This window comes from Oncorhynchus tshawytscha, linkage group LG03 (genome assembly GCF_018296145.1).
Source record: "Oncorhynchus tshawytscha isolate Ot180627B linkage group LG03, Otsh_v2.0, whole genome shotgun sequence".
NCBI classification, from domain to species: Eukaryota; Metazoa; Chordata; class Actinopteri; order Salmoniformes; family Salmonidae; genus Oncorhynchus; species Oncorhynchus tshawytscha.
The window spans coordinates 52,049,086-52,061,474 of record NC_056431.1 but is presented as its reverse complement, the minus strand read 5'-3'; the positions used below and the strand labels follow the sequence as shown (position 1 = coordinate 52,061,474).

Below are 12,389 nucleotides of genomic sequence, written 5' to 3'. Positions count from 1 at the left end.
GACTAAAGACCTGGCTGAGGAGAGAGAGTGTTCTGAAACACAGATATAGGGAGAGACAAACAAAAGATTCCCACAAAGACCACGTTCTCACTCAAGGGCTCCATCAAACATGCATTGGATCTGAGAAAGGTTTGTCTTGGTTTTGCTTTTTTATTACAGTTTTTTGGGGTAATTTTTACTCCTTTTTCTCCCCAATTTCGTGGTAGTCTACAGCTACAGTCCCATTGCTCCAACTCCGTACGGACTCAGAAGAGGCGAAGGTTGAGAGCCATGCAGAGCCACGACTCTGGGACAATTGTGCGCCACCTCATGGGTCTCCCGGTCAAACCCAGATCTGTAATGACGCCAGTGCCTTAGACTGCTGCGCCACTCGGGAGGCCCGAGTAAGGTTTGTCTAAAGCAACTAGTAACATCATGACCCAACACACATTGTTTTGGAGCATGTCAAACTGTGCATATTATACACAATGTATGATATTCGTTAGCAAAATCCCACATAAAATGTCTCTAGCATCATCATACTTGCAATCCAGCCATGTAATATTCCTAAAAGCTAGGACAACACAGACTGACGCTGAGAAAGTGATCTCTTTCCACAACAGCAGGAACTTATCCCTAGATTAAGGAACACCTTAGCCAATAATAACTCTTACTTTCAGACAGTCTTCACAAGCGCTTTGTTAGAATGTGGGCGGAAGCTATGACCTTATTTTCATTGGAAGATGTTTGTTAGGCGAGGTCCTCCTTAGTCAGAAAATATTGCACTAGATTCTAGAACAACCGCATTACACAACAGGATAGGGGACAGCCCTTTCTTTAAACAAACTTTGGGTCTAGAAAGTCTCAGTGACATGTAGATAAAAAAGAGTAGACACAGGGGACTAAATATAGAAAACCAAGAGGTAGACGATCAGCTTGAGAAGCAGGCAAGACTAAACCTTAGCGACCTCTGACCCCTAACTCAGACCACAGGGTGGGCGAGTTTCCCTGCATGCAACATTCACCTTTACACAAATATCACAGGGTCCTTTCCCTTCACTAATCACTAATAAACAGTACAAAATGTAAAGGACAACGACTTAGGAGGATAACAAAATTAATTGTGTATAACGTGCGAGGGAGGAGAGGTGTCGTAGTGTGCTGTGTTGACTGCAGATAGCTATCTAACCATGTCTGTCGTCAGTAATCAATTATTATAACCGTATTGGTCAAACATGCAGACCTACCAGATATACCAGACGAAGAGGTCAGAATGATGTAGTAGTGCACTATGGGTTAAGTTAGTGTGTAGACAACACGGAAAAGAGGACAGACAGAAGGGAGGGGGGCCAGTCCCCGACAGACAAGGAACACAAATACACAATCTTACCAGTATCAATTTTACCGGGTGTGCCATCTTTTGAGCATAAAGCAAAGCGGAGGGGCGGGGGGGTGGAGCAAGTGGAAGAAGAGGTATAGTTAGACATCAGTACCAGTTAGGCAGGAGAGAGAGAGAGGAGAGAGAGACAGAGGAGGGGTGGGGAAGGAGAGAGATAGTGGTGACAGAGAGAGGCAGGAGTGAAAAAGGGAGAGAAAGAGAGGTGAGTGAGCAGCAGAAAGAGGTCTCACTGGTAATGGACTGCAAGCAGAGTACACTCCACAGGGACGTGTTAGGGCAAGAACAGAGGGACAGCATCTGGATTGCAGCACGCTTCAGTATCAAACTGTGCCAATTTTTTTTTTTTTTTTTTTTTGGGGGTTCATTAATTATCACAATCTTAAATATTGACAAAGGTCAGTAGCCATAACTTAGAGTGAATATAGGCAGCCATTTGTCATGTTTAGTTTAATTAGTTTACAGACAAAACGTCTGGCCTTTTTGTATGTTTCTCTTCAGAGCACAGCTTAATGATGTCTTACTAACAACATCACATGAATTAACATATCCACTCTGGCCATAAAAACCAGTGGTTTTCAGATTAATATTTCTTCTAAATAACGTAATTAAGACATCGTGGAGACTTTGAGAAATGACTTTTCCAGAACTGACATCCTGTGACCATGACACTTTGAAATATAGCCTGGTGTGGTGTGTGTGGGGTAGTTAGGGCCTGGCGGGGGGGGAGTAGTGTGTGTGGGGTAGTTAGGGCCCATGGATGGCATGGAGGGCCTATAGATGGACCTGGGGAGGGGGGGAGTGTGTGTGGGGGTTAGGGCCTGGCATGGATGGACTTAGTGTGTGTGGGGTAGTTAGGGCCTGGCATAGATGGACCTGGGGGGGTAGTTAGGGGGTGGAGTGTGTGTGTGGGGTAGTTAGGGCCTGGCATGGATGGACCTGGGGGTGTGTGTGGGGGAGGGCCTGGCATGGATGGACCTGGGGAGGGAGTAGTGTTTTTTACCTAGTGAGGCATAGGAGCCTGGGGGCAGGGCAGCTGCTGAGCTGAAGGGAGAAGCGGAGGGCACGGTGATCAGGCGTGACTTGGCGCTGGCCGCGGCGTTCACGTCGACATCACTACGGGAACGCTGAAGGGAACCGCCGGAGTTGGAGTTCACCCTGGAACTCACCATCTTACCTGCCATGGGGGTGAGGTTGAAATATCAACTGATTATAAAAACATATAAAATGGTGACATGGAATAAACCACACACTTTGAGAAATTAAAATGTATTTTAGTAGTACTCTTACCCCTTGTCATGCTGCCTCCTATGGCACTCTTGACAGACAGGGGCCGGCTGAGACAGAAGGACACACCACCATGAGGTTAACAAACAGATTTATGACAAACAGCCCAGCATCGCTGTGCATCAAACTGTCAAAGCAAGACAAAGTCAGAGGCATAGGTCTGGACATTAGTACAGGGCTCGGACCCCTCTGGTGATGAGGCAGAAAAAACATCCTCAGTCTTAAGAGTAAAATGACATCACTCTGTCCAAATCCCAACCCCGGTATCATCATAACAAACACTGTGCTGGTGAATCATGGTATATGAGATCAATGGTCAACAAGCAGAGGAGGATGATTAAACTGGATCAACCAATAAAATCACTCCCAGTGGTTTCCTAATCTGATAATAATTGCTGTGCATGAGGTAGACATATCCATTAGTGCCATCTTCAAATCAATGTTAAATACCCTTTAAATCTCTTTCCACACATCCTTATGAATCATGGCAACATTTCACAGAAATGGAGGAAAGGGTGGATGGATGACGGGAGGAAGGAGAGGGGATATCTTACTTGAGGCTCTCCTGTGAGGAGGAGGATGAGCGGTCTGATTGGGGGAGAGACACGACACTGTCAGAACTCTTCAGGTGAGACTGCAGAGCCTTCTGATAGGTTGACTCCAGGGCCTGGAACAGATGCTCCGCCTCCCGGCTGTAGTGGCCATGGAAACCCCAATAACACCTATGGGTGAGGGAGGGGGGGAGAAAGGTCAGAGGTCACATGAAGGTCACAGACTTCACAGCCCCTTGTTTAAGTAGATGAACATAACTGTCAGCACATGACTCATATGACAGCACACCTGACTCTGAATAAACTACATGACCAAAAGTATGTGGACACCTGCTTGTCAAACATTTCATTCTAAAATCATGGGCATAACAGCCTCCACTCTACTGGGAAGACTTTCCACTAGATGTTGGAACATTGCTGCGGAGTCTTCCATTCAGCCACAAGAGCATTAGTAAGGTCGGGCATTGATGTTGGGCGATGAGGCCTGGCTCGCAGTCTGTGTTCCAATTCATCCCAAAGGTGTTCGATGGGGTTAAGCTCAGGGCTCTGTGCAGGCCAGTCAAGTTCTTCCAAACCTGATCTTGACAAAACTTTCTGCATGGACCTCACTTTTTGCACGGGGGCATTGTCATGCTGAAACTGGAAAGAGCCTTCCCCAAACTGTTGCCACAAAGTTGGAAGCACAGAATCGTCTAGAATGTCATTGTATGCTATAGCGTTAAGATTTCCCTTCACTGGAACTAAGTGGCCTAGCCCGAACCATGAAAAACAGCCTCAGACCATTATTCCTCCTCCACCAAACTTTACGGTTGGCACTATGCATTCGGGCAGATAGCGTTCGCCTGGCATCGCCAAACCCAGATTCGTCTGTCGGACTGCCAGATGGTGAAGCGTGATTCATCACGCCAGAGAACGCGTTTCCACTGCTCCAGAGTCCAATTGCGGCAAGCTTTACACCACTCCAGCCAACGCATGGCATGGCGTGTGGCAAATGTTGCAACCGAGAACAGATGATTTTTTCAGCACTACACACTTCAGCACTCGGCGGTCCCATTCCGTGAGCTTGTGTGGCCTACCACTTCACGGCTGAGCCGTTGTTGCTCCTGGATTTTTCCACTTCACAATATCAACACTTACAGTTGACTGGGGCAGCTCTAGCAGGGCCAAAATTTGACAAACTGGTTGGAAAGGTGGCATCCTATGACGGTGCCACGTTGAAAGTCACTGAGCTCTTCAGTAAGGCCATTCTACTGCCAATGTTTGTCTATGGAGATTGCATGGCTATATGCTCGATTCTATACACCTGTCAGCAACGGGTGTGGCTGAAATAGCCGAATCCACTAATTTGAATGAGTGTCCACATACTTTTGTATATATACTGCACATCACCGCTGGAGAAAGTGACATATGAAACAATGCTTTGTAAATAAAAATCCAGAAGCATTAATACTTTTTCAAATGATCACTAGTAGTAAAATCAGAGACACAGACAGACGGCATATTATTCCATATCGTCATCCACTTGTGTCGGTCGTGAACTGCTAAGACTTGAAGACAAATTCTGACTCATTTACAAAAATAAACAACCCCCCCCCCAAAAAACTTACTTTCTCGCGACCGATCTGGCCTCTGAGTCAGCATCATGGATCCCTTTCTTGATGGTTTCAGTCAGAACAGCCACGTGCCTGGTGGGGTAGCAGGGAAACATGACAGAGACAACTTCAGGTACAGCAGCCAGGAAACCACAACTACACCAATGGAGAGGACACACAGACTTCCTCATTTCCCCGGAGACTTCAGTATACACTCCTCTCTTCTTCTCTTCTCCACGGGGGGAAAGTGACCACATAGCACGCTTTCTACATGCTTTTTAAAATCTCAGCAGGGTTGTCACGGCAACCACTGGAGACGCTCCGTCGCCGTCGAGATTCTGATGGTGATGGCTTGCTCCAGCCCTCCAGCATCATCAATTTAACTAGGGATCATCAGTCGCCCAGTCAACCAACACCCAACTACTTACAGTAAATGTCACACGGCAGAGAGTAGAAGAGAAGTGAGGAGAGAGGAGAGTAAGAGCGGAAAGAGGGAAATCTAAAGCGCAGCACCAACAGGAAATGTGAATTATTATGTGGATTATAATTAAATGGATATTTTTGTAGGGGTTGATATGATTTTCGTAAGGGAAATTTCTAAGTGAAAATTATGAACTTCAGAAGCCTTTTTAAACCTCAAATACATTACATGTTTTAAATATCCTGCATTGCAGTTCTCCTGCAACAGGGAGATCAAATTAAGATCCTACATCTGTACACAAACACCGGTTGGATCCTGAGCAGAAAAGCAGACAAGCATGCTACAGTCTGTTGTTAGTGTTTATGTCATGGATAAATAGTATTAGCATGCAGGGTGAATGCTGAAAGGGTGTGTGTTTACCTCTCCAGTGTGTGTGTCTGCCACTCCAGTAATAACAGCTCTAAGAACTCATAACTGCGCCTGCAGAGAGAAGACATGATGAGAGTTAACACATTATAAGGGAAACCTCAGGAAAAGCTAGAAGATTTTCACACAAAGTAATATCACACAAAGCCCTTGAGTCGTTACCTTCGGACGGCCACTGATTTGGACGTGCAGTTACTAGTGATGATGGGGATGAGACGTGAGTAGTGTGTATGCTGGAAGAGAAGAGGAGGTCCCAGACATCATCCAATACAGCTTATTTCACACCTCCCAGTGTCTTAACAACATTTTGCAACTAGACATCATTCCAACTAAATAATAAATACATCAGGAAATGATTTATTTTACAGTAGAAAATGCATGAATCACACTCATCCACTGTCGGTCACTGACATATATGATTGCCCGTGCATATGTGTGTGTACAGTACTCACCCTGAGGATGAGACGTATGGCTGCCATGCCAGACGTGGCCATCACCTTGGCACTGTTGGGCACCAGGTTGAGCAGTGTGGGCATCAGGGTCTCTGCACAGTGGTCAAACTTGTTTCCCAGCAACGTGGACAGGTATCTGAAGAGGAGATGGGAGAATCAATCAGTTTTCAAATCTCCACAGATACATTTGATTTGAGGCTCTAGACTAGTGAACCCGTACTTAGATATGAAGCAGTAGCCGCCTACAAGTTGTCCAGACTCAGAGTGGTTAACTGTCAGTCAGTGATGTGCTCCTAATGTGGTAGTGATGATGAGCGATAGAGCGGAGAGTCAAGATCCACATATAAAGAGTATCCGGGTTGATGGACTGACAGAACAGGCGAGACCAGGTCGCTTTCATCATGTTAATGTAACCCCTTCACTGAGGCATTTCACTGAGCTGCTACACCTCTAAATCATCTCTCTGGTCAACCTTTACTCAACCCAAGTCCGAGATAGCACCTCTTGGAACAGATAGGTTCAACAGTGTAGTTAACTCTACTTGGTGTGGAAGACTGAGGTTGAAAGCGGTTTTGTCTGCAGGTCCTTACCCCAGTGTGATGCAGGCCTCTCGTACCACCTGGGACCTCAGGTCTTTAGCTGACAGCTTGAGAGGGGCCTCCAGCAGACGGAGCTGCTGAGGGAAACTATCATAGTCCAGGGCTCCAGCCACGAGCAGAGAACGCACCTTCTTCAGCTAAAAAAAAAAGGAAACACAAAGAACTATAATACGCTACAAACATCATGTCTTACTGCAAGAATTTACAGTACGAGGTGCTGAAAAGTTCATTTAGAGACTGATCATTTGTGTGTGTGGTCCTTACGGCGACGACTCTGTGCTCCCAGTCGTTTTTGTCGTCAGATAAAACCTCCCGAACCTTGGAGAGATTGTCCTCCATATCTCTGTTGGAGTGAATCTGGAGATGTACAGAAAGACAAGGACAGGAGTCAGACTGGGGTTGATGGCAATTCAAACTGTAAACACACACACACGTCGCGCCTATCTGTGCAGGTTACCTGGATAGTAGGAACCTCTTCAAAAGCCTTGATGAAGTCCTCCTCATCAACAGCACCTGCAGCAGCATCTTTAGCAGAGATCTTGCCAGGTCCGGTGGCAGAGCTGGGCCTGCGGACAGAAGCTGCAGCTACAGCCCTCCTACCACTGGGGGGCGCCTTGGAGGACGATGCAGAGGAGGAGGACCGGCCTCCGTCCACAGAGTCCTCATCATCAAAGTTCTTATCTGCCAGGGGAGAGTGAGAAGAAGTGGTGTTCATCCATTTTGATGTCATATTCTCTGCATTTGTGACCATGTTCATTAGGACACACCACAGGGAACCGAAAACAAGCATTTTCTATTGGACAGCTACCCCAGTACGTCCCAATTTCACTCGGTTTTCTGACAGTTTTCTAATGTTTTTGTGCCTACGGAAGACTAGGATTTCTGGAAAACCAGGGAATTTATTGAAAGTTCCCATAATCTTGCTACCTGACTGAAGACGACCCTGTTCTTTGGGCTGAGAGTGTGCGTGCCTGAACCCAGCCATCTGCAGTGCTGAGTGTAGCTAGCCCATATCATCTGCAGTGCTGAGTGAGTGTAGCTAGCCCATGTCATCTGCAGTGCTGAGTGTAGCTAGCCCATGTCATCTGCAGTGCTGAGTGAGTGTAGCTAGCCCATGTCATCTGCAGTGCTGTGAGTGTAGCTAGCCCATGTCATCTGCAGTGTGAGTGTAGCTAGCCCATGTCATCTGCAGTGCTGTGCTGAGTGTAGCTAGCCCATGTCATCTGCAGTGCTGAGTGTAGCTAGCCCATGTCATCTGCAGTGCTGAGTGAGTGTAGCTAGCCCATGTCATCTGCAGTGCTGAGTGTAGCTAGCCCATGTCATCTGCAGTGCTGAGTGAGTGTAGCTAGCCCATGTCATCTGCAGTGCTGAGTGTAGCTAGCCCATGTCATCTGCAGTGCTGAGTATAGCTAGCCCATGTTATCTGCAGTGCTGAGTGAGTGTAGCTAGCCCATGTTATCTGCAGTGCTGAGTGAGTGTAGCTAGCCCATGTCATCTGCAGTGCTGAGTGAGTGTAGCTAGCCCATGTCATCTGCAGTGCTGAGTGTAGCTAGCCCATGTCATCTGCAGTGCTGAGTGTAGCTAGCCCATGTCATCTGCAGTGCTGAGTGTAGCTAGCCCATGTCATCTGCAGTGCTGAGTGTAGCTAGCCCATGTCATCTGGATTGTCACTGTTACACAAATACAAGCCGTTCTGTCACCTCTCCAGTTTTCCAGTTTACATGAGGGATTATGAATACAGGGAAAATATGATCCAGGAGATATGCCTCGACCAAGCCAGCATTATTTTAGAGCAGGCATCAATATAATAATTTAACAAGTGTAGCGCTTTTCATTACAGAAAATAATCTCAAACCTATATGTCTCAGCACGTAAAACAAATGCCCACAATTGACAATAATAAACCATTTTTAGGAACAAACCAAACATACAATAGGCCATCAGAGTCTGAACTAATATAGGCTAGTCTGTACAGATCACAATAGTAGTGGTCATTCTGAAAGATAGCAAAACAAGACACCACTCACACTAAAAGACAAAAAAGCTCCATAAACAAAGCAACAGGCACAGACAGAAACGCCCCGTTCACCACTCCGATTTCCCTCCTTGTCCCCCTCATCCTCCTCTTACAACCATCCATTCCTCCATTAGACTGCTAACCTGGAATTACCATGAAACTGATACATCTATCAGAGACAGAGACAGACAGACAGAGAGACATTTGAGAAAGGCAGATCAATTAGGGGAAAGAGGAGGAAAACATTTGTAGAAATGTCGGTAGGTAGTGTGAGAGGAATGGTGGAGAGAGAGAAACACCACAGGAAGAGATAATAGCAGCAGGTTCTTACAGGCACAGATCTTCTTACACACCAGCTTCCTCAGCAGCATGATTTATGGCACACTCACTAAAGATTTCCCCAACCAGGCTTCTGCATCAACAGTGTGTGTGTGTGTGTGTGTGTGTGTGTGTCTGCATGACGCGTGCAGCTCTGATGACACGGTGCTAGACCAGCTTAAGCCCTTCTGGCCAAGGGTTAGCTGTCAAAAACAGCAGTGTGTGTGTGTGTGTGTGTGTGTGTGTGTGCAGCAGGAGGATACTGGCAGCTCCTGCAGTGCCAGCATGGTGTGACATGTCCATAGGGACACTGACTCTCGACCACAGAGGGGGAGGGGCCAGCACCTGTGATGTCATCTCAGACCAATCATTGTTTATACAGGGCGTTGGGTGAGGAAAAACCAAAGAAACCTAGCCTGGTGGTCATTGGTCCTGGACAAACACTGTTTATAGTCCCACCGCTGTTATTTACACTGCATAAATGCATAGGAATGACATGTAAATTAATTTTTTGCACTGTGTTTGGCACCGCACCATAACACTATGAGAGCTCAACATTATGTTGGCTTTATTGTCCCCTGAAGCCTGGTTAGCATGCTGTGAAACGCAGTAATCACACTGTCACCATCTCACCCACCCAGAGATAAGAAGCTTTGGTTCCAACATAACAAAATTCATCATGGATGAAATGATACATAGTTTGTCCCTTGAGTCTCACTGTATCCATCCACTTTTTGTTTATCTGGAGAAAGGTGGTGAACATGAAGCACATACTGGTGGTAGAAAACGTCTCTCTCATGTATACATACCCACCGCAGTGCTTTATCACTTGGACAGTGAGGATATACTAGTTATTAACCCCCGGCTCTCCAGTGAATTATGTGTTGAGTGTGGGGGCTAGCATTATCGTTATGAGAAAATAGTCAATACCGTGAGGACTGAGATTAGCATTATCGTTATGAGAAAATAGTCAATACCGTGAGGACTGAGATTAGCATTATTGTTCCAAAGACATCAGGAGGAGACTGCAGCATGTGAAAAGGCTCAATCCTAAGATCAGCGTCGTCCAACGACGTCCATCTTATTGACGGCGCACTTTCCATTTGCTTTCCACTGAGGCCAGTAACATGACGATACCAGAGACAGGGAGGGGACTGCCGCATGTGGGATGGATCAATCCTTCGCTAGCAGTAATGTCATTGAGTGAGCATCTTCCATCCGTTTTTTTACTGATCGTTAAATTATCTGCAGAGAGGTTTTAGAGAGCTGAAATAGAAACATTCCTTGAGACAAGATCCATGATGAATTTCACAGAATTTGAGCACAAGACTTATGAGATAACCGAGGTAAATACCAGCTCTAAACAGCAAGGCAATTAACCGAAACACCTTTAGTGAAAGAGCAAAACACGATGATGCATTTAGTTTATTGATCAGAGCAGTCAGAGCAGCACTTGATCAAACTCTGACACAAATGTCGAGCTGATTTATACACACATAGGGACCAATTAACAAAGCCTGCAGAGACACACGACTGACACACATGCCCTACGGGAACACACACACACACACGCGTCTGCCAACTCTGGGGGCAGTAGCCTGGTTGTTAGCTGTGTGCTTGGTGCCTGTGGCAGAGCAGGGGTCGTGTTAGTGATCCACATGGCTCGATGAGATCATGCCTGCTCTGTCCAGTGATATGATTACTGTAAGCTGGACAGTCCTGTATGTAGGCTACTGTGTGCCCTGTATGTAGGCTACTGTATAAATGTGCAGAGTATTACATATTTCCTTTTCTGAACTCTCAAAGGAAGAGAGTGGTGTAGCAGACAGGTAAGTTCATAAGTGTCATTGATGATAGAGGAAGTATAATAGGTGATAATGTCATGGAGAGAGGTTGTCCTCTGGCTCCCTCTGCTGGTTGAGGTGAAACACTGCATTATCTGCCCCCATAGAGACACATTCACATCATTGTTCGGCCCGATCTATCTTCATAGGAAGTTGTCTGACTGTGGTCTGTATCCTTCAGGAAGTTCAACGGTTCAAGTGTCCACCGCACTGCAACAGTCTCTGACTGGGTTCCAAATGGCACCCTATTTCCGATGTAGTTAAATAAAGGTTAAATAAAAATAAATAAAAAGGTATTGCAATGCATTTACATGTTTTTTTTTTAACCTTTATATAACTAGGTAAGTCAGTTATGAACAAATTCTTATTTACAGTGACGGCCCAACCCGGCCAAACCCAGACAACGCTGGGCCAATTGTGCGCCGCCCTCTGGGATGTGGTGCAGCCTGGATTCGAACCAGGTACTGTAGTGATGCCTCTTGCACTGAGATGCAGTGCCTTAGACCGCTGTACCACTTGGGAGCTTAGGGTGTCATTTTGGATGCATCCTCTCTCTTCCACTGTTAAACATCCCTGACCCCATTCTGACTGCTGCTGGAATCTAGCTATAAAACAATATTGTGCAGGAAACTGCTAGCTAGAGCCAGACAACTACATGGAAGAGAAAATAAGCCAGGCGAGACAGTTCAGAAGGACCAAAATAGCTCACAGTTCTCAGACTTCAGGAATGTTACTGAAACTTGGTTGACAATGTACTGTTCTGAACAGAGTTCTAAAGATAGAGAGGAGACGGAGGAAACAGAGAAGAGAGAGAATGGAGAAACAAAGATAGGATGAAGGTAGAGAGAGGGGGAAGTGATTGCCCTGCCAAGATAAACGGGTTATTATGACATTCTCTGAGAGGACTAATGAGGTAATGGTGGGCCATTCTCATGTTATGATTACTGTAAGGCCAGCATGACAAAAACTGTCATAAGAACTCACTGAGGGTGACTGTCATAAGCACAGAGTACAGCACACTACATAATGTGTCCACTAGCTGCAGGCTCCAGCGACTGCAGAAGCAGATGAGAATTCTAATTTCACTCCCCACCCAGCATCCTAACTGCAGTGCAGGCAGCACTGGTAGTCCCTGGGCCACAGATTCATATTTGGGGGATTTTTTTAACTCACAAGATGCTTTTCTTCTGTCTGTCCTAAACTGCGGGAGAGACTAAAGACACCCTGACACAATATATTTTATTTAGCTCCTCTCAGGCCAGATTCTCCTGTCCTGTTCTGACTGTGTCAGGCTCCAGGTGCTCTGAGCACTCAGCTAATCTGGGGGGGGTTAGCCTGGTCCCAGATTTGATTGTGCGGTCTTGGCATGGCAATGACCATAGGAGTTCGCTATACAGCACAAACAGATCTGGGACCAAGTCTACGGGAAAGTGTCATTCTGATTTCACCAACTCATTCCCACAGGTTGGTCTGTCAGTCTGCGAACCTGACACTCTAGCCAGCAGTT

The 12,389-nt window shown here is 46.2% G+C and overlaps 1 protein-coding gene across 28 annotated transcripts in view; it reads right to left on the bottom strand.

The window, feature by feature from the left end:
- Positions 1–12,389, bottom strand: part of clasp1a (cytoplasmic linker associated protein 1a) — a 98,280-nt gene that overhangs the window by 21,663 nt on the left and 64,228 nt on the right. For 23 of the 28 annotated variants that reach the window (XM_042319552.1, XM_042319592.1, XM_042319582.1 and 20 more), the window contains 11 exons: positions 7,161–7,384; positions 6,968–7,060; positions 6,695–6,840; positions 6,105–6,240; positions 5,815–5,885; positions 5,647–5,706; positions 4,821–4,898; positions 3,217–3,384; positions 2,666–2,712; positions 2,379–2,552; positions 1,370–1,396 (listed from right to left, as the gene is read on the bottom strand). In XM_042319552.1, the coding sequence (XP_042175486.1) occupies positions 1,370–1,396; positions 2,379–2,552; positions 2,666–2,712; positions 3,217–3,384; positions 4,821–4,898; positions 5,647–5,706; positions 5,815–5,885; positions 6,105–6,240; positions 6,695–6,840; positions 6,968–7,060; positions 7,161–7,384 (1,224 nt within the window). The remainder of the gene's footprint in view (positions 1–1,369; positions 1,397–2,378; positions 2,553–2,665; positions 2,713–3,216; positions 3,385–4,820; positions 4,899–5,646; positions 5,707–5,814; positions 5,886–6,104; positions 6,241–6,694; positions 6,841–6,967; positions 7,061–7,160; positions 7,385–12,389) is intronic. The other 5 variants (XM_042319557.1, XM_042319622.1, XM_042319623.1 and 2 more) reach the window with 1 other exon arrangement.